This window comes from Antedon mediterranea, chromosome 2 (genome assembly GCF_964355755.1).
Source record: "Antedon mediterranea chromosome 2, ecAntMedi1.1, whole genome shotgun sequence".
In the NCBI taxonomy this organism is placed as follows: domain Eukaryota; kingdom Metazoa; phylum Echinodermata; class Crinoidea; order Comatulida; family Antedonidae; genus Antedon; species Antedon mediterranea.
The window spans coordinates 7,919,207-7,946,884 of NC_092671.1; the positions used below are offsets into that span (position 1 = coordinate 7,919,207).

Sequence of the window (27,678 nt, forward strand, 5' to 3'; positions counted from 1 at the left end):
TACCCCGGATTGACAGTTAAACATGTAACGGATCAACGGCTCAACACTACAATCTGTGACCGATTTGTTATGTATGACTTCATTTTTCTTGTTACTTTTCGACGTCTCGTGTGTAATCCGCAAAACTATGTTCACAATTTGTTTTCAGATTTTGGTTGTAACTTAACATTAATGAGAGATTAAACAAAAAGACAAGTCTTCAACGAAGAGTTATGCATTCTGATTCTACCGAGGAACGAAGTTCAACATGCATGTAGGCCTAATCAAGCTACAACGAGAGACCAAGCCACCAAGCACAATGGAACAACATAAATGGCTTTTCTGAAAATGTATTTAAAAGCTTCAAGAAAAACAAAAGAACGTTTAAATCAATTGTATTTCCTGCAGTGAAAGTCCATTTAACATTATGTGTACCTAACATCATACAAATTATCAGGTAAGACCGATAATACACTCTCATACCCTAAACCTAAAACAATGTCCTACATAATCAACATTTTTTTATTATTGAGTTGCATACCTTATCTAACATTAAACTCGATGTATTATTCCCTGTTCTAAAACTAAACAACAGGCCTATATAATCAGCATTACGCACCGTAGTCGATAGGGGTAAATGTAATGTAGGCATATCACTAATAACAAGAATACCTATAACAATATATTGTTTTTCAAAAATAACGCAAACCTTCAAAATCGGAAGCTAAACGATTTATTTAGATGAGACAATGTTAAGTTTAACAGTTTTGTATTTTTACATGAATTTTGGTTTATTGTTATACGACACGGTGCAACTGGCATTATTATTTTCCTTTCTAAGATAGTTTGCATTTTGGTATTCATTTATTTATTTATTTAATGTATTTAATTTAAATACATCATAATGTCAATATTGTCTTTTCTGCAGTATTTTATTACTGTAGATATATTGAGATAATATATAGGAACTCGATATATTCACTACGTCATTCTAAATCAAATGAGCCACAAAATATTTATAGTGTCTATATTTACATTAATATAACGCGATGAAAGTTTAAATATTGTTATAGCTTAAACGTGTTACTAAACAATACAGAAAGATAAAAGCCATCCTTTCTATAAAATTATTATTTTGACAATATTATTTATTGAATGCTGTAAAAGAGACGAGTTGTGTATAGTTCCGTGTTGCTACAGAAGAGTACGAACGAGTTAAACATTGGATTTTATAACGTTAAACGCGTCTTTGAAACACATACATTGTCATAACCCAAGTACACGTAAAGGGCCTTCAGCTGTTGTCGACGTGACGAAACAAAAGAAATAATTATGATATACGACATTAAATATCAATGATGACCATTTTCGTTGTGATCTGTTTCGACACCAATTAAACAATGAGAACAGTTTGGATGTGAAAATATTATTGTGTTGGTATTTAGATTGTTTAAACCACGACTTTGATTAAAATCGCCGGCCATTGGACAAAAGTCAAAAAGGACAACAAAGATAAAAGACTTGCGTTTAACTAATTCATGCGACTTCAATCAATAATAATGCAGCATTTTACAATGTAGGTCTCGTCATATTTTGCTTACGTGTTAGGCCTATTTGTGTGACAAAAATAATAAGGTTTAGGGCTCTGAAAACAAAGTCTATTTTGTAGGCCTACATTTAACACCCGACAAAAAACGGTGATAATCAGAGAATGCTCTTAGTTGCTCTATTTGAAGAAACAAAAATAAACACAATAATTAAATATTTGACCAAATCTAAATTATCCGTAGTAGAGCGGATTATAATGTTATATGTTCTTTCTAGTGAAGAAATAAACAAATAGTTAAACAGATGAAGAAAATGAATGAATAGGAATTTCATTATAAAATGAAAATGTTCAAATATAAAACAAAACTATATTTATGGTTTTGTAATAAAATATAAGTAACAATTAATTTTGTCTCATCGTAATATTGACTAAGTTTGACGATTGTAATACAAAACAATACTAAAATATATGACCAAACACGATTAGGTCTTCTTATAAATTATTAAAAAAGTCATCTGTTTGTCTATAATTATACAGAAATTAAAATTACCTATATGCCAAAATTAAATAGGCCTGGAAAAAAAATTGATGAATTTCTTTCCCGAATACGCAAGTGTCAGTCATGGTATACGGTGAAACAAATATGAGGCTAAAATAACAACATAATGTACAAACAGTGGTTTATTAGATGATTTCTTTAGGTGAATCTTACTTTTGTTTAATGCTGTAATTAATAAATATAAAAATAAAGTATTGTATTATTTCTAAAAATAAACAATAAGTAATGCATTTTCCAAGCAGGTTCTCCAAATTCTTAAAAGACCTTGGTACCACAACGCTTGCATATTTTGCCTGGGGCGGATTAGGTATGTCTTAACACCTCTTGTTTTCCTGTTCTTCCTACATTCGCAGGCTTTTTTCTTTTTATTGTTCAGGCATGAATTTTACTACCGCCAGCAACATAACATTATCATCAAATAAGGTGTTATTTATGAACTGTTTTCAAATCTCAACAATTTTAAACTACAGTAAACTAAAATGTATTAGATTGTATGTGCTTCAGGTTTTATACATGTTATCTTAAACAAAGTTTTCATATTCATGGGCCACGTTGCTCTGCGGAGGATATATACGGTAGTTTACATTTTTAAGGAAGTTGGTGTTTGTTTTGGCGTCAATGCTTGGTGGTGAAAACATGTTGAACTTGAAATGTATTTACATTTTAATGTTTTAAAACATTGATAAATTGATATTAATTTGATAACAATATATGAAATTATCACTATTTGTTTATATACTTTAAATAAAGTAACTTAATTAGTTCGAATAGTATACAAATTTGCTTGCAAATACTTAATTTGCTTGCTAATTAATGTAAAACTATATCTCCTCATTTTAGATTATGTGTAACAATTGTGGTTTTATGTGGTATACATAAATTGGAAATAAAACAATAAAAATAATACAATAGTTTGGGTTGGACACTACGGTATTGTTTCCGTACCTTATGACTTAACCAAGTTATATTATGAGTAATACTGTAGTAATAAACGTGAGGCAGACTGACAAAGGGGAAACAACAATTTTTATTTAAATTCTGAATTCATATTAAGTATTTCAGTTTTATATTATTTGTTTAATAGTTCCTAATTGAAAAGGCAGCCTCTACAACGTAAATTGTATATAGGTTTCATTTATCAACACATACTTACTTTATTGAAAAAAATAGACGTACTAAAGTAGCAAGGGAAAGAGTAGTTTGTGGAGGAGAAGGTGGATGTTACTTTTTTACTTTGTATGAACATCTTAGAAACCTTTATCATAATTAGAAACCAAGATATTATATACCTAAACAGAACTAGAAAAAAACCCGACTTTTTGCAATGTATTTAAAGAAGAAGTAAATTCTCACCTTTTGTAATATGGGCCGAAGGCCAAAGTTATTAATAAAGAAAGAACGAAATTTTATAAATAAAATCAAATTAATATTACAATACAAATATTTTTGCCCTAATAATAGCTATTCCTTTATCTAATTATTCTTATTCCTACATTTTAACATACATAAATTGTACATTGAATAGGCTTCCGGTACTGAATATACTTATGACGGGTTGTTAACGAAATTAAAAACAATAGGATATTGTGGTCGTTATTTTTTTGTGTATTTATTACCTCGAATGTTAAAAAACAATAACAAAGTTCCAAACATAGCTATACACATAAACAAATAGCGGTATTGTAACCGTAATAAGATTAAAGTTTGGTGAATGAAAAAACTAACATTAAATAAACGTACACGTTATGATGATTACAATCACACGTCTAAAATGTAATTATTCTTATCAGATTATCACTTTAACCATTATCATATAACGGTAAACCGACACATGCATTGGAATCAACGAAATCACAAAACGCCTGAAACGGTTAAAACTGCGCATGCGTTAAAGTAGGAGGAGAATAAGATCGGTTCCTCAATCTGCAGGTCTACTATTTTTCATCTTGACGACTTCACGGTAAGACTAACTTTTTTATTCACTTTAGTACCAATTTTATACTTTAAAATTCTAATAAAACTTATTATTATTTTAACTTAATCGTTTGTGCTCGTTAGTTGGTTTTTATGAAGGTAATTATTTGAGTCGTAACATTTTATGTTCTGTACATAGTATTCCGTTTTAGAGTTGTTATAATGTTTTAAGGGTTTTTTCCTATTATGTAAGTAATAGTAAAGTATTGTAAAATTGGATTAATCTTTTCAAAGAATAATTTTTTGTTTGTATAGCGTTATTTTTACTAGTATATGCAAACGAGTACAGCATGCTTGGTACAACGTGAAAGATACTGTAGTAAGATTGGGTCAAGCTGGGTTTATACCAGCAATAAAATTCACTGTCCATAAAAAGTGCCTCGTAAAATTGTGACGGTGGTCTGTGTGGAATTAGATTTTGACACGTAAAAACTAACCGAACGTCAATCGTAAGACTTCTTAAAATTATTACGATCTGTCGACGAAAATTAAAGTTTAACAAAGTAAATATAGAGGAATGTCATCATTGACATTAATGTATTTTATTATGAGATCAATCAGGATTCTATATACAGCATCACAACGTGTCTTTATTGTTTAACGACTGATACCGTCCGTAACACTTTATATGTATTATAAACAAGTAAACATGAGTTTGTCCCGATGTCTATAGTACGTAATTCATTAAACTTCAGCCTGTTATGGTGTAAACCTAGGCCTATATCTTATCCCTCCATTTTTAGAGTGTAAATAGTAAGTTATACATTAGTAAATTGTTCTTTCGTTTGATTAATCAATTTATTTTACATTTTTACTGTTTAATTACTCTAAATATTATTATTATTATTATTATTTAAAATGAATTGTATATTCCGCACCCATTGCATTTAATACGAAAAGTACGGTACTACACCTAATCATCTAATATTTGTAAGTTTAGTTTAAACTATTTTTTATTCTAAAATAAGCCTAAAAAGATACCATATTTAAACTACTTCAAATTATTGTTTACATGGTAATGTTTTTACATTGATGTGTTATGTATTCATAATGATTTAACTAGTAGTAGTAAGAACAACTACAGATTACATTTCTTAAGCAAATAAATAGGCCTAACTATCAACATTATAAAAACTATACAGTCACGTTATTTTTGTTTTTGTAGTTTCACTTTAAGTTTTAAAATGAAAAAAAAGTAACGTACTGTAGTATCATTTGATTGATTGAACCGTATTACTGGTATTATCGCCTGAGCGTGAATTCACGAGAATTATTTTTTCCCTCTCCATATTTACATAATGCGCCCTCTATTGTTTTAAATCGGCAACTGTAACTTCATCGTGCAAATTCAACACAAACAAATTTAAAATCCAAAATATGATTTTATCTAATGAAATAAATATCTTAAATATAATAGGATGACTGTATATATACACATTTTTTATTTATTATCTGTTATCATCATTGATAAAATGTGATTCACTTAATTTTACTTTAATACTTTAATGTTTAACAAGAGTAGAATACGCCCTCTGGAAGTCCGGTGTTGGAATTAAAAAAAAAACAACAACATGAAAATACCAAATAATTTTAAAATAGGTCGAAAGTTTGAGCGACTAATATTGCACTTTAAAAAATGTTAACCATTTTGTAAAATGTCACACTTTTTTTTTTATTCGTACATGTCTATTCGTTTGATAATGGTTTGATAAACTTTTCACTATGAAGATATAACAATATAGGCTTGTAATTTAGGATTGAGTGAACTATTTTAATACTTGGTGAAGTAAACTATTGTACAAAAAATACGCCATAGTATTAGTAGGCATTAATACAAATAGTTAAATTGTAATGGTGTAATAGTTTGTTACTAATAATAGATTTAATGGCCATAACTTTCGTACAAAAATACTATTTACATTTGTCTTTCAATTTAAACGACGACATTCATCATAAGATTTTCTCATATGTATCATAATAATATAATCATCACAAATGCTATACAATTATAATTGACTTTTTACCAATTACCAGCCATGCGCCTATACATTATAATAGTTTTAAAAAACCACGCATATGTACTAATTTTATCACAGAAAAGTACTTAGAACCTGTTAGTGTCCCAGCCGAGTAATATATCTTGCGATGCTCGCGAACATCGAACAAACTGTCCCGCCTGATAGGTTGGCAACTAAAATAATTTTTCATACAACTGCGATGAACATTAATTTACTAATTATAGCGGATAGTCACTTGAGAAAAATCACCACACGATAAATAATGTATAGCGAAATTCTCCATTCATCTATCAATTAACGTAATTGATTGTTTCTATGACGATGAGTATATGCGCTTGGTGAGTAGAAGAGTAATCAGCGAGGGAGTGTAGATGGGAAAAAAATAATGGACTGTTCGTGTTGAATGAAATTAGCACACTGTTAAACTTCACGGCTGAGAGAAAGGCCTTAAACCAAGAAATTAGCAAAATATACCGTCAGCGAGAAAAGCCACGAGAGAGGCCTAGAGAAATTGACTTTAAATCGTCAGTCAAATATTGGGCTGATAATGATAAAACAAAGTAAATTTAAACCAACAATTATTTATCTAACTTAAGTCAAGTATAAGGCTATTTAGACAGGCTAAAAGTAATTGATTTAGGCCAAGAGACTAAGTACCAATCTAAAACAGCATAGGCCAACAGTAGAAATACGGTGCTATTGCCATTTACAAAGCTAAAAATAAATATATGTGGCCTAAAGAAAGTAATTGACTATTATTAATTTATGCATTTGCATCTTTTAAACATAAAATTCATTAATGTCTATTCGCGAACGATATAATATAATATTTTTTTTTACAATTTTAAGCTAAATAATTTCGCAACGAATTTTTATACTTTGGACTTTAAAGTTATTAAAATGTCATCATATTGTCACATTGTAACTTTCATATAACACTACCTTATATATAATCATATTCAAATTGAGATTGTTACTATTCATATACAATGATGAACAACATGCATTATTGAATAGAATGATCTGTAATAGCAATTATGAATGTGGCCATAACGCGGAACCTTTCAATCGCAGTATATTACTATTCAAATCAAATTAGTAAGGCTTATATCGGATGATTATAAATTGATTGTTAATTACAATATAAACTCATTTAATTAACAAAGCTAGCTAGACGGAATTTACAGCAAAATGTCTGGTATATAAATTAATGTATTGAAATATCACATAAACAAAATGTCATATATAGTATAGTTAAACGAAACAAAAAACAGTTTGATTAATAATTAGTTATTATACCATACAATAAAACTGCTAAAACTTAACATAATGTGTGTACAATAGTTAGTGGACCTATTGTAACTGAAACACAAATTACGGCACAATTTGTAAAAACCACTTAACTTCGTCCCACGACGGCCTTTAAGTGAAATACAAAAACTAACAATGGTAAATAAAATGCCCGTAAATCAAATATAATAAAATCTGTGATTGAAATACATAAAAGTTATTATCAAATATACATTACATAACGTAGCCCTTGTACATAGCTGTATTTCAATTATATTGTTTAGAGAGTCTTAGATCTTGTATTGTTCGATTTACGAGTAAAGTAATATGCGAATTGTTTGGGGTATTTTGGTTGTATTTTTTAAAAGAGTGACAGCTATGCTAAAACGTAAAGGAAGCGATTCATTTACTTTTTATTTGATAATAACACTAATTAATATTAGGCCTAATGCATAATTAATAGTTATTAATGTCTTAATATGTAGGCCTATCAACATGTCGAATATACGAATAGTAATTAATTGATTGAAATATATATTTATACTGGGTAACCTCTTCAGTCAAAGACTGGTCTCCCAGAGGGCCCAGTTGGTGATCAGTGGCTATGATGTACTAATACACTGGGGTAACCCCTACTCGTCTCGAAAGATGTACTAGGTTCTAGCCGATGTTATGGCTACGTAATTACGGTTCCACTGTCTTAACCGCTCGGCCACTCACTCACTTAATAGTAATGATTTATTGGTTTTTTATCTCATCACCATTATTACGTCATCTTTACGTATTGTGTCGGATATACACAAAAAAAGTATATAATATAACTAATTAAAAGTCGTTTTACAAGTCTATTATCTTTTTTCATTCTTCAATAAGACCTTATTTTTGAAGGATTTTTGTTTTTATTTGAAGTTTATTGTAAAATGAACATCCATCATTTAAATAATAGCAATATAAACAATAGGCCTATATAAATTATAATCAAAACATTTTAAAGACAATTAATTGCAGGGTATCCTGTAGTGGAAGAAAACAATGTTTCTTGCCACATGCAGTATTTTAAAGAAAAGGATAACAACAAAAAATAAGAAAAAAATAATTTCAGAAACAACTACTTACAACATTATTTTAAAGTTTAAGTGTTACTAGTAATTTTAAATTAAAAACTTTTGTAAACAAAACAATTTTCCCAAGGAATAGTATTAGGAGGATAAGCAGCGCCCTCTCCGACATATTACTTTCAGTTTTCCTTTAATACTTCTTATAATGTTTTGTATGGGTGCACTACCAAAGCTGTGTGCCACTGATTCTAAAGTGGCAATAAAATACTGAAATACTTTTAATTTGTAATGTGGAAAACAAAACACATTTAGATATTTTACACATTAATGTTTAGCAAGATAGATGATAACTATTATTTAAAATATAAATTTTATAAACAAGCATAACATTTATGGAAGGTCCGTTTCATTCCATTTTTACATGGTTAAAATGCCTGTATACGAAGGTAATACAAAAAAGCACAACACAACGTCAGTAAGTGGAAACAAATTTAATAATGATTATTATAATAAAAAATAATTTAGTTAGAAATATAAATAATAGAAATAACAAAATAAACCCTAGACATGTTTGCATAACTATTTATAACAGTAATATATAAATAAGCTACAGTTGTAAAAATATATCTAAAAGCTGTGGCATTGGTAGGACCGAGTCTCCTCAATACAGATAAAATAAAGTGCTTATTTGCTTAATGATCTCAAATGATCTAGATCGTAAAAATAAACAGCAGAAAAAACAACGATATTATCATAAACTAATATGTTTTATATCACTGTTTTTCTTATCAATGATCAATAAAATAAAACAAATTAATATTAGTATATTTTTATATAATTTTTATATACTGTAAAATTTGAATTAAAAAAAATATTCATTTAAAAAGGGGCAGTCCATTTCCATATTTTTGAACGATCGGTTTGCCTTTGAGTTTTACTTACATTCCTCATCATTAGAGAAACGATTCAATGCATGGATTGGAAATATTAGTTAGTGGCTGGTGACTCAACTTAAGCCATGTGTTTGAGTGAAGATAGATAAATCACCATCCGTATTCCCATGTTAATCACACAATCTGCATGTAGTGTAACTTTACCCAAACATTGTATATAAAGGCGTTTCAACCATGATTAGTCTTCTAATCAAAAAATTATAAAAGAAAACATTAATAGTCTTACGATATGATTTTTTTCAACATGATACTATTGTAATAATATTCAAAATAACCGTTTGAAACAAAAAGGAATTGAGTTATATCCACTCTTTCCTGAGTATACTAACATTATTTAAAAATCAATTAATATGCACGTTGAAGATAAAATAAGGAGTTTAAAAAAAATCTTAATGATGCAAAGTTGTATTTATACAAATACCAAGGGGTAAAAATAAATGTTTACCCTGTTCGTTATTCAATCATAATAATTAAGCCGTAAAAATCGATTAATATTTGTTACTGTTTAGATTTGATAACTTTAAACAGTAAAACAATTTGTCAATAAACGAAGGGGTTGTTCCTAAATTAGAGAAGACTGCATAATATTACACCAGTTCCAATAAAATAATTGCACAGTAATTGCACAGAAGCTCGGTACAGTACTTTATGAAACACAATGTTACGAAAAAAGAACACGAATCATTACTGATAGCATATGTCCCTGTGGTTTATTAGGTACGGCAAAATAAAGTATTGTCTTCATGTTTTCCTCATTACAACTTGTATCACTTACAAACCCGTTAATTATAACTTGTTCTAAATAATTCCGCGGTTAGCCTTTGTTTGCATTGGCAGTGATCTTGAACTATATAAACATGTAGAAGTTTGAGTATCAGCAAATGGCGTCATAAGTGATGTCTGCTGCCGTTTACACCATAAGTTAGCCTGCTACAACCTGCTTGTTTACTTAGGCCTAAGGTATACGAGTATCATCCTTGCTTTCTTGCTGCGAGGATCTCTATTATTATTGATTCTTAACTGTTTCCGATTTAAAGTTGTTGTAATCACACAAAGATTGGATAATTACAATTCCCTTGCGTATTCTATGGCTTTATTGTATTATATTTGGTGACGGAATATAGCGAATGCATTTACAAAGTTGAGAAATCAAGTAGCAAGGGAATTAACTAAGTGGCAAAAACTACTTATCATATTACAATAATCATTATTATTTAAGAAATATCGATAAAATGGCAAGAAACCTCAACCTAATTGGTATAAAATGTAATATACGCCTACACGTATACTATTATGGAACTAGTTCTCCTACTAGCAGTATTCACTTATTATTTAATTGCGGTTTTCCTTTATTGTCAACGCAAACATACTTATCTCGTTGATTTTCAATTATTAAATTAGATGCAATATATAGGACTTATTATATTTCTTCATATGACAATTACAACTTGAAGCACACTTTTTAAACATTAATATAATTATGTTGAAAACAATATAAACATTTCGATACGACATACTCTGAAAAAGAACGATTGTTAGCCATGGTGTGAATTCAATGTTGAATTGTATTACATTTATACGGTATTAATATATAAACTTTGATTTGAAAATATTTTATTTTTGTATATTTTTATCTATCTGCCTATTTTTATATAATATAATATGATTCTATATTACATTAGCAATATAGTTTAGTTAAAAAATTATTCTTATTGAAGATGTAGGCCAATGCTGGAGCCTCATTTCTTTAAAAAAACTACAGTTGGCCTATTAGTTAATAATAATTAAAACAATAAATGGTCAGAAAAAACCAAAGAAATAATTTTCCATCAACATTTGATAAAAAGTCAAACCTAAGACGTAAAACAATTTTTGTTTGTTTGGCTATAGGATTATCATATGGGTAGTATAGCCGTATGAGGTGCTACAATCGGCATAATAGGTAAAGCGTAATGATTGGTAATGATGATAACAAGAATTCCATACTTTTCATTGAATCTTTTTCTAATCTTTCTTACTACTTATTAAATATTATTGTATTTTTGCAGTAGAATCAAAATCTGAATTTAAAAGTTTCTGTATATCTAAAACAAAATGTTGTTATACCTATAACAATAATTATTTTAATAATCGAACGCTCGAAAGCTAGTCTGGCAAATTTATAACTAACCAATGACAGACGGTGTTGTAGCAAAGAACATGTGTGCTTTTTTTTATCCAATGTATGGTAACTACATCGACCGCCTTCCCCTCACGCTGATGAAGTGCTATCATACTACAGAACAAGTTTGATATAATACGGTAATAAGTAGACCTTGGAAACGTCCTCCATGGTCAAGTCAAACGTAGGCTAAGGGCGGTCATTTTAAGGTGATAGAGTACTTTTTATTAGATTAAAACATAGTAAAACTACTTTCTTCGTCAAGTTCGGTATTTTATTTTGTCGGAGCTGGTCGGACAGCGTTGCCAGTGCGGTCGAAACAGCAGCGTGGCGGAATTAATATTTTACTACTACCAGTAAAAAAGTAAAACTAACGGATTTCCAGAAAAGTAGACATTTTTAGGTAAGTGATTGTGAGTGTTGAAAATATATAATGTAATATGGTATTTTTACCACATCAACTTCGATAAATTCTGTCACTTATATTATGTATCTTTTGAAGAAAATGAATGTACTATATGCGAACAATAGTTTATTTACACTAGCCATAGCTCTTATGTTAGACAGGTTCGTTATTGAAACTCTCTAAGTTGAGGTATACCAATTACGATAATCGAACGGTTTTACCTAAAGATGTATTTTAATGTTAACTCATTTACTTTTGTTAATCAACAAACATCATGCTTGTCCTTCAATCTGTAATGTAGGGCCTACCACCATTTAATACATGTCCAGTAGAAGCTAAAGAAAGTACCATTTTGTCTTGCCGATTGAATAATAGAAATAAAGCGACTAGCCTAGCTCAACAAAACCAACCGGCATGGCATTATAATAATATATATTATAATATGGACATTCTGAAAATTATAATCCTACCAACAAACTCTAATTTATAGACCTTGTCAAAAAGAGAAATTAAATTTTATTTTATTTTTAAATCATTGTTTTATATGAATAATAAGTAACAATTTGTGTACATATTAAAATAAGCCTACCTATAATTAAATTGTATTATACAATTAAATTACATTTATTATTTTGAATTATATAGTATTAAACAATTACCGAAATAAATTAATAATTTCCAACAATAACATTTTTTTTTATTTGAAGTAAAATAGTTATTTACGAGAAAAAAAGTAGGAATTGAAATTTTCTATTGAACATATTTTGAAGTGTTAAACCATCTGGATATATCATTTAATTTTCCATCTTTATAAAGTAGTCGTCTTCAGTTTCAACATACCTGTGGTCTTATGACAAACTTGTTAAAACTGTGACTTTTGGTGAGTATTTCTAATTCCAGAGATGCTGTGATACCTAAAGTAACAGCTTTAGAATACCAGAAGACGCAATATGGTATTAGGATTGGATTAACTGATTGATCCCCATAATCCATCTTAAGCCCCGTTGGACGTACCTCTATTTGAAACCACAGTGAAGATTTCTCTGCAGTTGTAGAATAATATGTTGTTTGCTTGGCCTTTTCACATTTTTGAAAGTACACTACGTTCTTAATACTATATAAGTAAACTGGAAACGTGAGAATAAAAACTATAAATTAAGCGTAACAAAGTATAGTCATCGATTATAGTATATATTTTAAAAATCTAGATAACGTTAACAAAATCACAATCCATACTAACTGATTTACCTAGTTTATATGTTTACACATTTACATAGTTAAATATTAACAATAATTGTTTGTATAAACAAAACATAGGCCTACAGATTAAAAATAGGGGCCAATTCTTATAAACAGTTATTTTTAGAATATAATTTTCTTTACGACAAAATTTCATTTTATCTGCATTTTATGTAACATTGTACACCTTTGTCTAAATCTTAATCACTGAGTGCTTTATCTTTAATTATTGTGAACAATAATCGAAATAGTCTCTGTATTTTACCTACCTTCGCAGCCACAACAGCTAGGCTATTGAAGCGAACGCATGGCTGATAACACGACGGACTCACGAGTGTTTCACTGCACACTTTATAATCATTTTATTCGATTTGTTTTTAATCATCAATTGGTTGTTATCGCGTTTAGTAGCGAAAGTAATGAGTATTTTAACAACTTCATTGCCAACGGCAAACCACAAACGCCTTAAGGTTTACAAGTCATGAATAAAAACAGAAATTATTTATCAGAAACTAGTTTCTATTAAGTTGATGATTAAAATTACATAAGTATAATGTACCACGTCTTCTTAATTTATCAAACATAAATAAATATACAGTAATAGTAAGCCTAAACATTGACTAATTATCTTAAATTAATTCACTGTTTATTTTATATTTACTAAATATAATTCAGACATAGTTTAGACTGTCTATCCTATCTAAATATTAAATAGTTTTTTTTCAATTGAGTATGCTCACTGGCTTTTTAATATGTTTTGAATTGCTTTTTTTGCTTATTTTACTCTTTTATTTTTACTTTCTGTATTTTAAATTAGGATCTTATCTTATTGTTGTTTTTTTAGTAATTTCCCTTTCTTATTTTGGTGTTATAGTTTTATACTTTGGCCTAAAAAGTTGTATTTATTTATATAATACGATAAAAGTGACGATTGCTTGGAACCCTTTCTTCACTTTAACTATTGGTTTTGTAGGGATAAAATGGGAACAAATATTGTTGTGCGAACCACTTGGGCCGCCTAAAGGAGTTCAGAAGGAATGAAAAGTGTACACCTATACATGTTGTTTATTGTTATTATTATAATACGACTCAATTAAATTACCAATATTATATAAATAGGAATTTACTCAACTGTCATTCTATCTATAAGATAACCGTTTTATTATCAAACTGCAGCGAAAAAGAAAATACTTTAATTTGATTAAATTATGATTACAATATGAATTACGGAGTGAACACATTATGAAATGAATTATGCTTATGTTTTATAACGATTATTTGTAGTAAATTGATTGAAATGTTTTGTTAAAATGTGTTCACTCTATGTAGGCTTACTTATCGCACAGATAAACTTTTTAGGTTTTAATTCAATTGCGTAGTAGGCCTAATTATATCCCGTGGTGATGTTAACAAGAAACAATAAGTCAATGATAATGATGATTCAAACTTTATTTATGATGTAATCGGCGTTAGGTAAAATAAAAAAGGCCAATTTAACGATTTAAAAGTTGTAGCAATTTATATATTTGAAGTCAAAGTAATCGTGCTTACTCGGCTTTCTACATTTTGATTGGTCACTGTAGTCACATGACTTTTGCTAATATTTCTTTCTCGCTTATGTTTTATGCCTATAGGGTCGTATAAGGTTTATCGCCAGACGCAGTCAAGCGGCCGAATTGCACTGAAGAAAAATACGACCAGTATTAAAATGACAGCATCGGCATTCTGCGTTAATTCTCTAATACATTCTGGTGAGAACGCTCCAGTTTTGAAACCTTCGGCGGCGAGCGAAATACAGACGACCGCTCTCGCCACCTCAAAATGCGGAAGCTTCGCCACGAAATTCTCAGATTCCGTAACACAAGCAGCTGGAGTACACAATAACCTATCGGCAACCCCCGCCACGAATATGTACTCTTTTCCCACTGATCAACCGGGGTATGCTAACCCTTGGTACTTTTCATGCGATACCCAGCACTACACCTCTGTCCCGATGACTGGTATCGGAGAGGACTATGATGCGACAGCCTATCCTTACATGGGTACGCAAAAAAACTATGATTCAGGACTCAGTAGTTATTACTCTTTGTCGAAGCAATCGTACGATCGATATGCCAACCCCGGTTCAACAATGTATACACCTCACAGCGGCGCTAGTCTGGGCCCAGCATATACAAGCACTTTTAGCCGATACAACAGTACAGCAACTGCAGCAGATGAAAAACGCTATACAACTTTTTCAAATTTTGATAGTCAAACTTATCCAGCAACTTGTAAAACTGGACGGAAAACCTCATCTTTTACTCCGCCGTCGCCGACTTCATCACCGCCTCCGGTAACAACGAAAGATACGGGATCCACAGACGGAGCAAAATCAGAAAAGGAAGACGGTAAGAAAAATTTATTGAAGATTTATAAAAAATTATAACATTTATAATAATAATGTTTAATTTAATATTTGGAAGATTAACTGTTGAATAACTCTGCTCATTTCCGTGCCTTTTAATTATGTTAAATTTTACGGATTATATGGTATTGTAAATGGTAGGGTCTATCCCATTATATATAGCATATCATCATCGGAACGATTATCAACATCAATATGTTTATTGAGATACCTTTCTGTTGGGCTTGATCAATTAAATCATGGTTGGAAAATGAGTATGCCTACAAAGTTAACAAAACATTTTATAAACATAAACAACGCAAACTGGCTCTAATTATTAAGTCTATAGTCTCTGGAAAGATTTAAAACATAAATCTATATTATGCTTTAGTCAAGTACATACCAGGTGCCCATCTTTGATCATGAACTAATATGTTACGAATTGTAGTTATATATTTACCCTCTTTTCATTGTTTTATACGTCATCACGACGAGAAAACAAATTATAAACAAATCGTTTGTGAAACAAAGGATGGAAAATTGTCGATAAACACACGGCCATTTGTAATAACTAACTAGGCACTGAATTCAAAAATACTAAACTGGGACAGACGCAAGTTCATACTTTACCGCGGCCAGGTTTAGAATGACTGTGATTTATGGCCCTGTCGGCCTATCATACTCGGGCCAATGTTAACGTACCGAATTCATTTTAATTGAATCTAAGACAAAGAGCACGAGGCCAATTATATTTGTTGCTAAGCGCTAGAAACAAAACACAGACCCGTTAAACAATTTCGAGACAGGTCAGAATTCACATTTTTATTCCATTTTCCGTAATATTATTTTTAAAAGCAAAAGTTAAGACATAACTGTATCCAATTCTAAGAGGGTTGTTATTCTAAACAAAACAAGCAATTTATCACTATTTTAAACTTCAGTATACTCGGTGGTTGGGTTGCAAAACCAACTTTCTCTCTTATACAGTTTCTCGTATAGCCTAGCACATTATTCGCTTTTGCAAACTATAGGATGGTTACTATAATATCAAGCATAATGTGTTCATTATTAATTTATTATTAAATAAAATTTAGATATATCAGTATAATATAGCTTATAATGATAATAATATTTATTCATTCATTTAGGCCTACAGCATATCCTATGTGATATAATCCTATACTACAGCTTCATATTAAATAATTATATACATAGGCCTACACACATCTATAATATAATTTTTAATTTAATAATTCTTTTAAGAAATTATTTTAACATTATAAATAAATCACGTTGACATTGATTTTTATTATCTGAAATTATCTCAAAAATATAATATTAAACATGACTGAATCCAAATAAGTTTATTTCCTGGAATTATGAACACAATGTAATTCATTATTTCAACCAACATTGATTTAAATAATATTATTTATTATTAATTTTATAGTATGCCCAGGTCAGTACTTCGTATTTAGTCGGTAATAGATTAAACGACGTTTTGGCCTAATGTATTTAAACTGAAGAAGAATAAGAAAACATACTTTCATTAAAAAAAATCTTATTTCATTTAGGCCTAGATATCATTACCTTTTGTAGACACAATTCTAAATGTCCGTAAAAACATATTTTCGTATTAAATAACAGAAACAAATTGTTTAATAATAAAACGTATGCGTGTTCATTTGTGAACTCTAAACCAAATTATATTCATTTCATATTTTACATGACTTGTTGTTAAAAAGTCAATCATATCAAGATAATGAGTTTTTCTAGCTCTTTCCTTCTTTAAATTGAATTTTAAACAATTCAGTATCCGATTATATTCCAATTTGTGTTTTGTTTACTAAGATTTTTACTGTTACATAAACTGTTAACATTTGTGTTCTTAATCTCAACGATTATAAGCAATGTCTTAGTTAAGTCGAAGATGCTCTCCAGATGGAATGCCATCCTGAGATGAGTAGTAGTAATTTTGTTTATTTTATTTATTTCATTTATATGTAATTTACTTTCTATGGACCAGAGTTTCCGAAATAAAAGATTGAATGAATGAATGAATATCGTAACTAATTTTAGATAAAGCAGAGTAGCGCACATTTATGCGTACGTATATCATGTTTATTAATGAAAATGATATTTACGAAAGAGAAAAATGTAAATTGTTTTAAAATAGGCCTAATTGATAGTCAAAACAAATATATAAAACATATAATACTATTTTATCGTATACTACGAATAGGCTTAACGGTTCAAAGTATATAGGCTTAAACAATATTAAATGGATAAAAAAAAAACCAAAATAACGAAAAGGGATAGAAATTGTATATCTAGATTCTGTAATTTTTGGTCATAAAACATTGAATGAATAAAGGGTGTGGTTAGTCACAAAGGAAAACAAAATAAGCCTAATTATTTTACGAAATATTTTATAACGCAATATCTTTTCAATGGTAAGATATTAATAATATGTTTATATTAAACTAAAGACAAACAGGATCAATAAAATTGTTATTCTTTTCAATTAAATATAAAATAATTATACTGTATTATAATTTTCGATGATAATTTGAAAAATGTTGTGAAAGCATCGAAAATGTAAGTATGATAACTGTGCCCTTAAAAATAGACTTATTAAATACATTTATGAATAAAAATATTTTTTTAACCTAACATATTCAGTTTCAATCAATAATGCAATGCAGAATTACTCTTTTCAGCTACACTGCATTTGTGTTAATTTTTCATTGAACTTGGTTTAAAAATTTCATAGGCTACATACGAATTATAAAAAAATGAAATCAACTGCAGTTAATATACTGTGCCTAAATAAAGAAATAAACAAACAATACAATGTAAATCCAATGCTGCTAACATTTCATTAGCTTTTGTATTCTCGTCGATACAAACAATGCTTTTACTTTCAATGTTTAGCACAATAATATCAGGGAGTTGTAATATAATTTTACAGCTCTCTGATTTATATTGGAGATACTTTTCTATTGCATTACACCGACTTTTTTTTCAAGTTGCAATGTTTTGTTTGTTTTTGCATTTACAATTTTTGAAATAAACAATTCAATGTAATTCCAATGTTGCTAACATTTTATTAGCTTTTGTATTCATCGATACATTTACTTTCAATGCAGACTGTTTAGCAAAATTATAATGGTGTACCGTACTTTGCTATTGTATAACACCGACTTCGTTCCAAGTTGCAATATTTTGGTTGTTTTTGCATTTAAAATGGGGCCAGGCATCTCTCATGAGAGACTTTCTATTTGTACACGGATCGTTACAAATATCATTCTCATCCAATCACTCAGTTAACGGAATAAGGTCAAAGACTGCCGCTTTCTACCAAAAATTTACTTCCATCGAAAATAAAACTAATTGCCGATTTAGGAAATGGGTAATTTTCACTAGGTTTTTAATTTTATTGGTACTTAGGCAAAGTATTTGATAAATCGAAATTCATTTTAGTCCTAAGTTTTGACGCAAATGAAGCAATTTTCTACAATATACTTGTTATTAGTAGCTAAAGCATTGTCACGTTGGTATCTACTTTAGGAATTCAAATTACAGCACTTGAACAACTGCTTTTGTATTTAAATCTTTTTGTATTTCTTTATCCATCTTAGCAACATTACCACATTGAAGCTATTTAGTATTTTATTATGTAACGACAGTGGTAGCGTAAGTGGAGAAATGGAATATTTCAATCAATGTTTTCTTCTCTCCTTCTCATATCTCGGTTGGGTGGGATGTTTGTTGTCGAAAAAAATATTAATTATTGGCAAACATTAAGTAAATTTGTATTTTGTTTGTAGTATTTACTGTACGTGTGGTCATCTAACGGTCGGTAGTGTTTGAATAAATTGTTCATTTTTACAGCATTAACAGGCTTCGATTTAAGATTTTTGTTAGCTTTTTGCGTTGGGAATGTATAACCCCACCCAATCGGGTCATACATCCCACATCCGGGTAGAACTTTCCGCCATTTATTTTCTATATAAAGAAATAGTTTTTCATTTTACTAATTATTAACATCGATAATATCTACAAGCGTTTCAGTTACCAATTAAAATAAGAATATTTATACAAAAGAAATGAATTAAATCATAGATTGTTTTTACTTCTATCTGTTATTACAGAATATAATGCCATGTGTTAAATTTCATCACGATTTGTATTTTAGCAAATTAATGTCAATAAACTTCTGAACGATTTGTTCAATTGAATAACAATGTAATTAAAGGTTAGTAAAACAAGTTAATTGAGACATTAACACGCGTTCTCGACATTAATTTGTAAATTGTGGAACAATTACGGCACTTGATATAGACGTTGATCTTGTAAATGATTCAAAATATACCTTTATCTTAGACATACATATTATGTTTGATAATATCGAATGACTCGTACCACGTAAATCCTGAATTATGTCTTTTCATGTATACTCTTTATTCAAATATGTACATAAAACATAATTATTAATTATTCTATTATGCTTACTACATAAAAATACAATTTGATCTATACGGTACGTCATGCTAATAACCAGTTTTGTCTTATTAATGGAACTATACTTTTAGAATTTACGGTCTGTATAATAATAGTTGTGTAAAGTGTACGTGGTGGAGGGGATTAACATAATCGTTATGATCTTTGCTTGTAGGCCTATACAGAGGAAGTCACACTTTGAATTGCACCACACCATGGATTTAACACATTTTTGTTACATTATATGCTCGGAAGTTTTTAATTATTTTCTTTCAAAGATTTCCGATAATGGAAAAGTTATAATAGGCAAGGCATCATTAGATAAGTGGGTTTACGCTTATTATAATAGACTCTATATTTAGTTACGGTATTTAGTGCTCGGTTGCATTCGGAAACCTTAACAACACTATATTATCTTGATTTCTTCAGTATCATAGGAATATTTGGTGTACAACATCCCATGTGTTTAGTATCATTCGCATAAATACCCTTCACATAACCTTACATGATACCCACATGAGATTATCAAATATTCATTATACTGGGAAAATTATTGTAGTATGTGGAGATACAGCACTGAGAATCGGGTTATAAATAAAGGTTTGCCGTACAGGTCTAAAGCCAGAAAACCAAACAAATTTCAGATTAGTTGCTTGCTTATTGATACTGTGTCAGTATTATACAGTATAATATCTAGGCCCTATATTAGAATGAGTAAATTTGGATTAATTATCTTGCGTCAGTAACGTCTGCAAAAATGCTACCACTAGAAATCATTTACGTAGGTCTAAACACCACAGGGTTGTGCATATAACTCTTTGATTACTATTAAAAAACATACAGGTATACAATAGACCTATTAATATTAATGCGATAATAAATTAACTATTAACGCAGGCTAATAGTAAATAAATCAACTAATAAATCATACAATTTATAGATAAATACTAAATAAACCATTTATGTTTTTATTATAAAACGCATCGTTAGTGCAAAACGTTTTTGAATAATTAACGATATCATGATCCTATATAAATCATAGGTATCATGTTTTATTTTCCCAAAGTGATTCTCTCGTAATCCCGTAGTTTACGGAGCTACGGTTTAATTTTCTAAACCCTTTACAACAGTACTACACGTCCCCAAATGTATACATTCTCGGCCGTGTGTTTTTTAAATAAATAATTACACCATCCTGTACAATGTGGTTTCCAATATAATTGCCATTTTTTTTCGCGTTTCCCACAGGGTTTTTAAATCGCATTATTAGTTGTAGTTTTTTGTGGTAACTTTTGCAGAATCCATTAATTAATCTAGGCCAGTTTAATTATAGTCCTCAATAACCCATTCAAATTGTTTCGTAAAACACTTTGGCATCATTACACATTCTGGGTCGCGAAAGAATCGGACGCTCCTATGAGAATTCAGAACGTTTCATGTCGTTCTGAAATACTGCGTATCTGAAAGGTTAATCCGTGCTTGTCGCAAATCAAACATAACATATGAAAATGTGTTTCCATAGTTACTAGTTAGGTAATTATAATAATAATACAATGGCGCAAGTAACCACATGGTTTAGAAAGTTTTTGAATGATTTTGTTCCATTAGGCGTATTCTCTTTAAGGTATCATTCTGAACAATCGAGTAAGAATCTCCAGGTAGGCTACACAACCATGTTGAGCAATTGTTGTACTGGTCCATACTCAAACATACTAAACCCCCACGAGTAATGTGATATAAGGAGTATAATGGTATATAACGGACACTAACAAATCTTGTTTAATTTGATAAACATAGTAGGCTTAATCACATTTTGTTATCACAAAAGATGTGTTATAAATAACTTGAAAATAATGGAATAACTATCCGCGTTAAATTAGATTGTTATTATACATTTTAGGACCAATTACTAAACCTGTATATAGGTCATATATTGAGAATATGCGGCTTAGGGCAAAGATTCAAAATGTTCAAGTTTATCCCAGGGGCGCCTTTTGTATATCCAGGGACTTCTACAATCGAATCGGCAAATACCAAGCATGCGCAGTTCGAATATAAAATCGAGAAGGTATTTTACGTCTTGGAAAAATGTAGGCCTAGAACAAAACAACAAAGTATCGTTTAACTAAGAAGAAATTATTATATCAGCGTAGAAATTATTTGTAATGAACCTATACACAGGTCAGAAAAGTGTAGTCGATTAGGTTGATTGCGTGCAGATTATGGCAAAATTCGGACAGACTCACACGAGTTTGTGTCTGGGGTAGCACTTGTCCAATCAGGCATATCAGACATGATTTCCTGGTATACATTCCTTATATATAGGTAGATGCAATAATTCGACTTTCTACTCGTGCTGATCCCTTTTTATCGTCTGACTTAGACGTAAGTTCAAAGTTCAATGACGTTGTTTGGTAGCAAGTTGTTGATAAACACGAGAAGTGCCTTTCTAAATTACAAATAAAAACTCAATTGGTCCACTTAGTGAGTAACAAACCTACATGCTACGTGTTAGTTGTTGTTATGACATATTTGGTAGGCCTATAATATTACAAAATAGCAATTATAGACCTAAACAGTAAGTTTATACAATTGAAAAACGCCAATTTATTCCAAACCGCCCTTTATTAGACAGAAATAGATTAGTTTAAAGAAAGGAAATACCATTGAGCCTGAAATCTCATATTGAAATGTAAAGATAATAAGTCATGAGAAACAAACTTTTTATTGTTAGAGCATAGCGCTATAAAATCTAATTTTATAGCGCCAAGTTGGTTAGAAATCACATGCCTGCTCTATGCTTACGCATATAATGAAGACAATTGTTTTATGGAAACCAACAAATGAACCTCTAATCCTACCAAAAATAACTAGTTGGTTACGTTGTTTATTATGGTCTACAAAACAATGAAATCATTATTATTGTTTAAAAAAACGTAAAATTAAATTACTTTTATATTAACCATCGTCGTCAAAAGTATGCCATAATTGAACGATTACTGGCCTCCAAAATTCACGGCCCCTTATCGAATCGAACATTTGATTTATTGTATATTTTGGTTACAATCAAACTACAGGAAACAATTCTATGTTTATTGGACAACGTATAGCTTTTCATAGCTTGTTTCTTTTTGAATTGCTTCCGCTATATGATATCATATTTAAAAATCGTGAGTAGTCGAGATAGGAAAGAAATTACACAATTTTAGTATTATAAATTCAACACGTGTAGTTATGTTATCTCATTGTAATAGTAAGTAAATGAAGGACTGTTAATACAATGCCAATATCGTCAGAATGACACAAAAGACACTTTGACACGTGGGGTCAAATAAAAATGGTACATTTCACATTTCTCATTCATAAGCAATCCAGGTATTTTACCGACTTTTCTCGGGCAGGCATACATTTGAATATTGGAATTTGCCAACCAAAACATTGGAAACTATTAAAATTATATTTATTCATGTAATTGTTTGAAAACAAAATCAAATTTGGCATATTGAACAGCTGATTAAGTAAGAACTTTGAATGTCATGATTTAAAAAAAGTTGTAACTTTGTCCGAGACAGTTTTTGATCTCATAAAGACACTCTCGAATTAAAACTTATTTTTTTTTTTGCTAAATAAAGTGGAAACAGTAAATGAAATTTAACACCAAAACTATTGAAACTATTATATAAAAGTTGTGCCAAGCCTGTACTCGGGACCATAATCTACTCAGTAGCCGAAGGCGTGGCCAGTATACTTTTATCCAATTACAATTGATTAGTTGAATGATTGACATCTTTATAAGTCGACGTAAATGGGTCGAAGTTTATTATATTCCGAAGGAACGAATTGGATTTAGACCAAATTAAAATTTTTAATAGTATTTTATTAAATAGACCAAAGTTATTGTTGATAAATACAAACAAAACAAACTAATCATTTTAATGATATTCTTAATAATCGGTGCAGTAGTAATGAATGCATTTGTAAAAATGTTGGATTATCAGCCTTTAAAGTCTAAAACACAAATCATCATGTCGCATGGTAGGTTGCATGATAATTAATGGAAAATTTTATAGAACAATGGTGGTGTAGCATTGATTGTACAGTACTTGTAATGCAATAACTGTCTATGAACACAAAATCACGCAGAAAAGGCGTTTAGCGGCCGACTGCATATCATTATCCCAGCCCATTTGTCGTATTTCATTTTTAATAGACCTACCATTCGATAATATACCGTGTGTGCATGTGTCACAGAGCTTCATTCATCACAATTGGATAATACTATGATTGTTCTGTTATGCTTATGTTGTTATAAAAGCATCGTCAACGTCATATATTAATAAATAACAACACAACTAAAACAATAAGCAATGGCTGACGAAATAGACCAAAATAAATAATTTGTTATATTTGTTATGACCGTGTTGTTAAAACGAGTTATATTTTGTACACATTTATACTATTTGCTGGTCTATTAACTTGCACAAAACAACCCGTTATATCTATCAACAAACGGCAATTTGTTTCCATAATGGTCTTTCCTGCCCGAACGTTTAAAACCCAATCGCGTCATGAAATCCATAGGCCTAATGTTCTCAATTAAATACTTATTGGTGGCATTTTTGTAAGTGTAATGGTAACTATGTTGATTACGTAACAATTATATAACAAAAAGGAATTTTGCTTGACCGAGATCACGACTCTAAGGAGCGCGTTTAAACACTGATAATAATGTAATGTTTTTGTACGCGCGCATCAGATTTATGATATGGCATCACTGATCAACATTGATTTAAGATGAAAAAATAATATAGGTGTGCGTGTGATGAACGAGAGATAATATATTATATAAAATAAGGAGATACGGTAGGTTGGCATCGCTACAATAATTAGGCCTTTTAAGGTTTGAAGTTTGATTAATAATGAATACAATATTAGCAATACTCAAGGTAATTTTGTTTAGGCCTGTACAAAAATCAATCAATATAATATATTGAATTAATTATACCATTTTTAAAATGTCAATCTCAACAACCATTAATTAAATAGTAATATCCTAAATAGATATTTAAAATATTTTATTTAATTGCATTTTTTTCTTATGGGTCCTTCACAAAAAATTAGGCCTCTAAACGAGTTTGATCATCCAAGCTATCGATTATGAAAGAGACTGATCACAATCTGAATCTTTCGTTAAACTTCAGTTGTACAAATCCATTACATTATAATCGACAGTAAGGCCTACTAGCAATAGATAAAATACATTGACGTTCAATAACTTAATTGAGATTTTGAGGAGAACCATTATAGTAATCGCCCCAGAAGGCATCACCACGAGTATTCTGAAATCAATAAATAAATATTACACAATTCTTTAATTGCGTGATTGCAAAAGTATTACAGAATTCTGTAAGCACGTGTGATTGAAAAAGTACATCATTTGACGACGAAACAAGCCCATAATACCATTGAATTGTTAACAGCCTAAGTAATGGCGGTTATTAATAATCATTGTTCGTAGTAGAAAAATCTATTAATTTCTTCATTTACATAGTGCTCTATCAGTATTCCCATATTGCATTTGTTGATTGATACAACTACTGTTATTAGCAACGTAGAGCAATTACGACTAAAGCTGAAGCAAAGCGCTCGGCTAGCGTTATAACTCAACATGGATAAATTCTGCCTTTATGTGCGACGCTATCAACATCAGAACCCGATCGAGATTTAGGTCAAATGCAATTGTGTGTCGCTCGTAATTTTTCCCCTTAAGTTTTTGTATGTATTTGTGGCTTTTTATGCTCCCCTTGTTAGCTACATTACGCTTCGAGATCGTAAATATCACACCGGTTGGTTAGCATACAAGTGGCAAAAGGAACCGTTTCGTATTTCCCATCTGAACCTTTTTCAGCCACGAGTCATCTGTGGCAAACGGCTATACAACATTAACAACCATGCATACACGACATTTTTATAGTGCGGATTCGTAAAGCAGATTGATATTTAACATTGAAGTCTTTGTCTTTGGTCGTTCTGTAAAATTCTCAAGAGGTTTCTACCAACTCTCGATTGAAAACGGTTCAATCCTCCAACTTTACAACTCGCATAAAAGCAAAATACTGATGCATTTAATTCTCGCCAATATTATGATTTATTATCACTGTATATAACAATAACTGTCATATATAACAAACATTATATAGAAGAACACATAGATCACTTGTGAAATTATAAATTGAAAACATGTTCATAGATTTAGAAGAGTTGACAACATTATACAGGTGAAGATCTAACTTTACCTTTTACCAAGAATTAAAGCGTTACTGTATAAACAAATGCGATTCATAAATACAATTCTTAATGCTAAAAACCACAGAGAACTTCACTTAAGAGAAAAAAGCGTCATAACCTAATATATCTAAACATTTGACGCACAAATTTCAAGTTTCTTATTTTTAACAAACTGTCCATGTAATCTGATTCATGGTCTATAATAATTAAACATTTATTCCTGTAAAACGGACAACAGCAATGCACATTTTGGTCTACACAGAGTGATATATAAATAAACATTTAATCTGATATTAATAATTGAAAGAAAACAAGAGCGTCAAGTTTGGTCTATATAAAAACTATAATCTCTTGTAATTCACTGCGGTAAATGCGGTAGTGTACACAGACATAAAATAGATATAACTTCCTTTAATATGACGACAATATTTTTAAATCATTTCTTTTAATAAACATGTACAGTATAAATATTTTTAGTTTAGATTTGTTTAGGCCTACTGAAAAATTAAAAAAGGTCATTAGAACAAATAATAAAAATAAACAAGGAAGTTTTAACTAAAATATGTCTGAGAACACTACACGTTGTTTCAAACTTAAATTTAATAAATTAATTTTAAATTAATTTGTAACTAAAGTTAGTGCTTGACAAGGTTTATAGTAAAGTACGGAAATCATTTATTATATTAAGAATCTAGGTCTAATTACAATATTGGTAGCAAACGCCCCTTCCAGATTAATAAATAAATAAAAGTGATACCACACAAGAGAAACAAAAATGACTTAATCATAAAAGCATTAAGCAAATAATTTAAACAATAAAAAAGGGCAAATGTTATTTAGGCCTATTTGAGGCTATAGGCCTATGTGATAATACGCCAGCATATAGGCCTACAAACAGTTGTATTTAATAAACAACCTATGAAAATTAAATATTCTTATAAATTTAATAATTTTTATCTATAGGATTGGCGTTAATAATTCGTTATAAATTTCCAATTATTTTATTTCGTATTCTCACACATCAGTAATTTTGTTGTAATACACATTCAGCTAAAATGCGTTAAAATAATTATATAGGTATCATAATATTAGTAATAATATGATAATAGTTATCTTATGTCCCTAGTGTTGCTTCTTTAGATCAATGATCTGTAAAAATAATGATACTACAACGTTTACGTAATTATTTTAGTAATAGAAATAGTTCAGGCAGTTTGAACATGCTTTTTTTTATTCGACCGCAAAAAAACATCGTTTATGTTGATATAACTAGCTGTTTAACCGGTTTTTTTTAGCTATTAACAACAATTATTGG

General features: G+C 29.9%; 1 protein-coding gene across 1 annotated transcript in view; it reads left to right on the top strand.

Moving 5' to 3' along the window:
• Positions 1–11,629: 11,629 nt before the first annotated feature.
• Positions 11,630–27,678, top strand: part of LOC140040262 (uncharacterized) — a 28,980-nt gene continuing 12,931 nt past the window's right edge. Inside the window, exons 1-2 of the mRNA XM_072086056.1 lie at positions 11,630–11,944; positions 14,821–15,576. Of these exons, the coding sequence (XP_071942157.1) occupies positions 14,895–15,576 (682 nt within the window). The 5' untranslated portion in view covers positions 11,630–11,944; positions 14,821–14,894. The remainder of the gene's footprint in view (positions 11,945–14,820; positions 15,577–27,678) is intronic.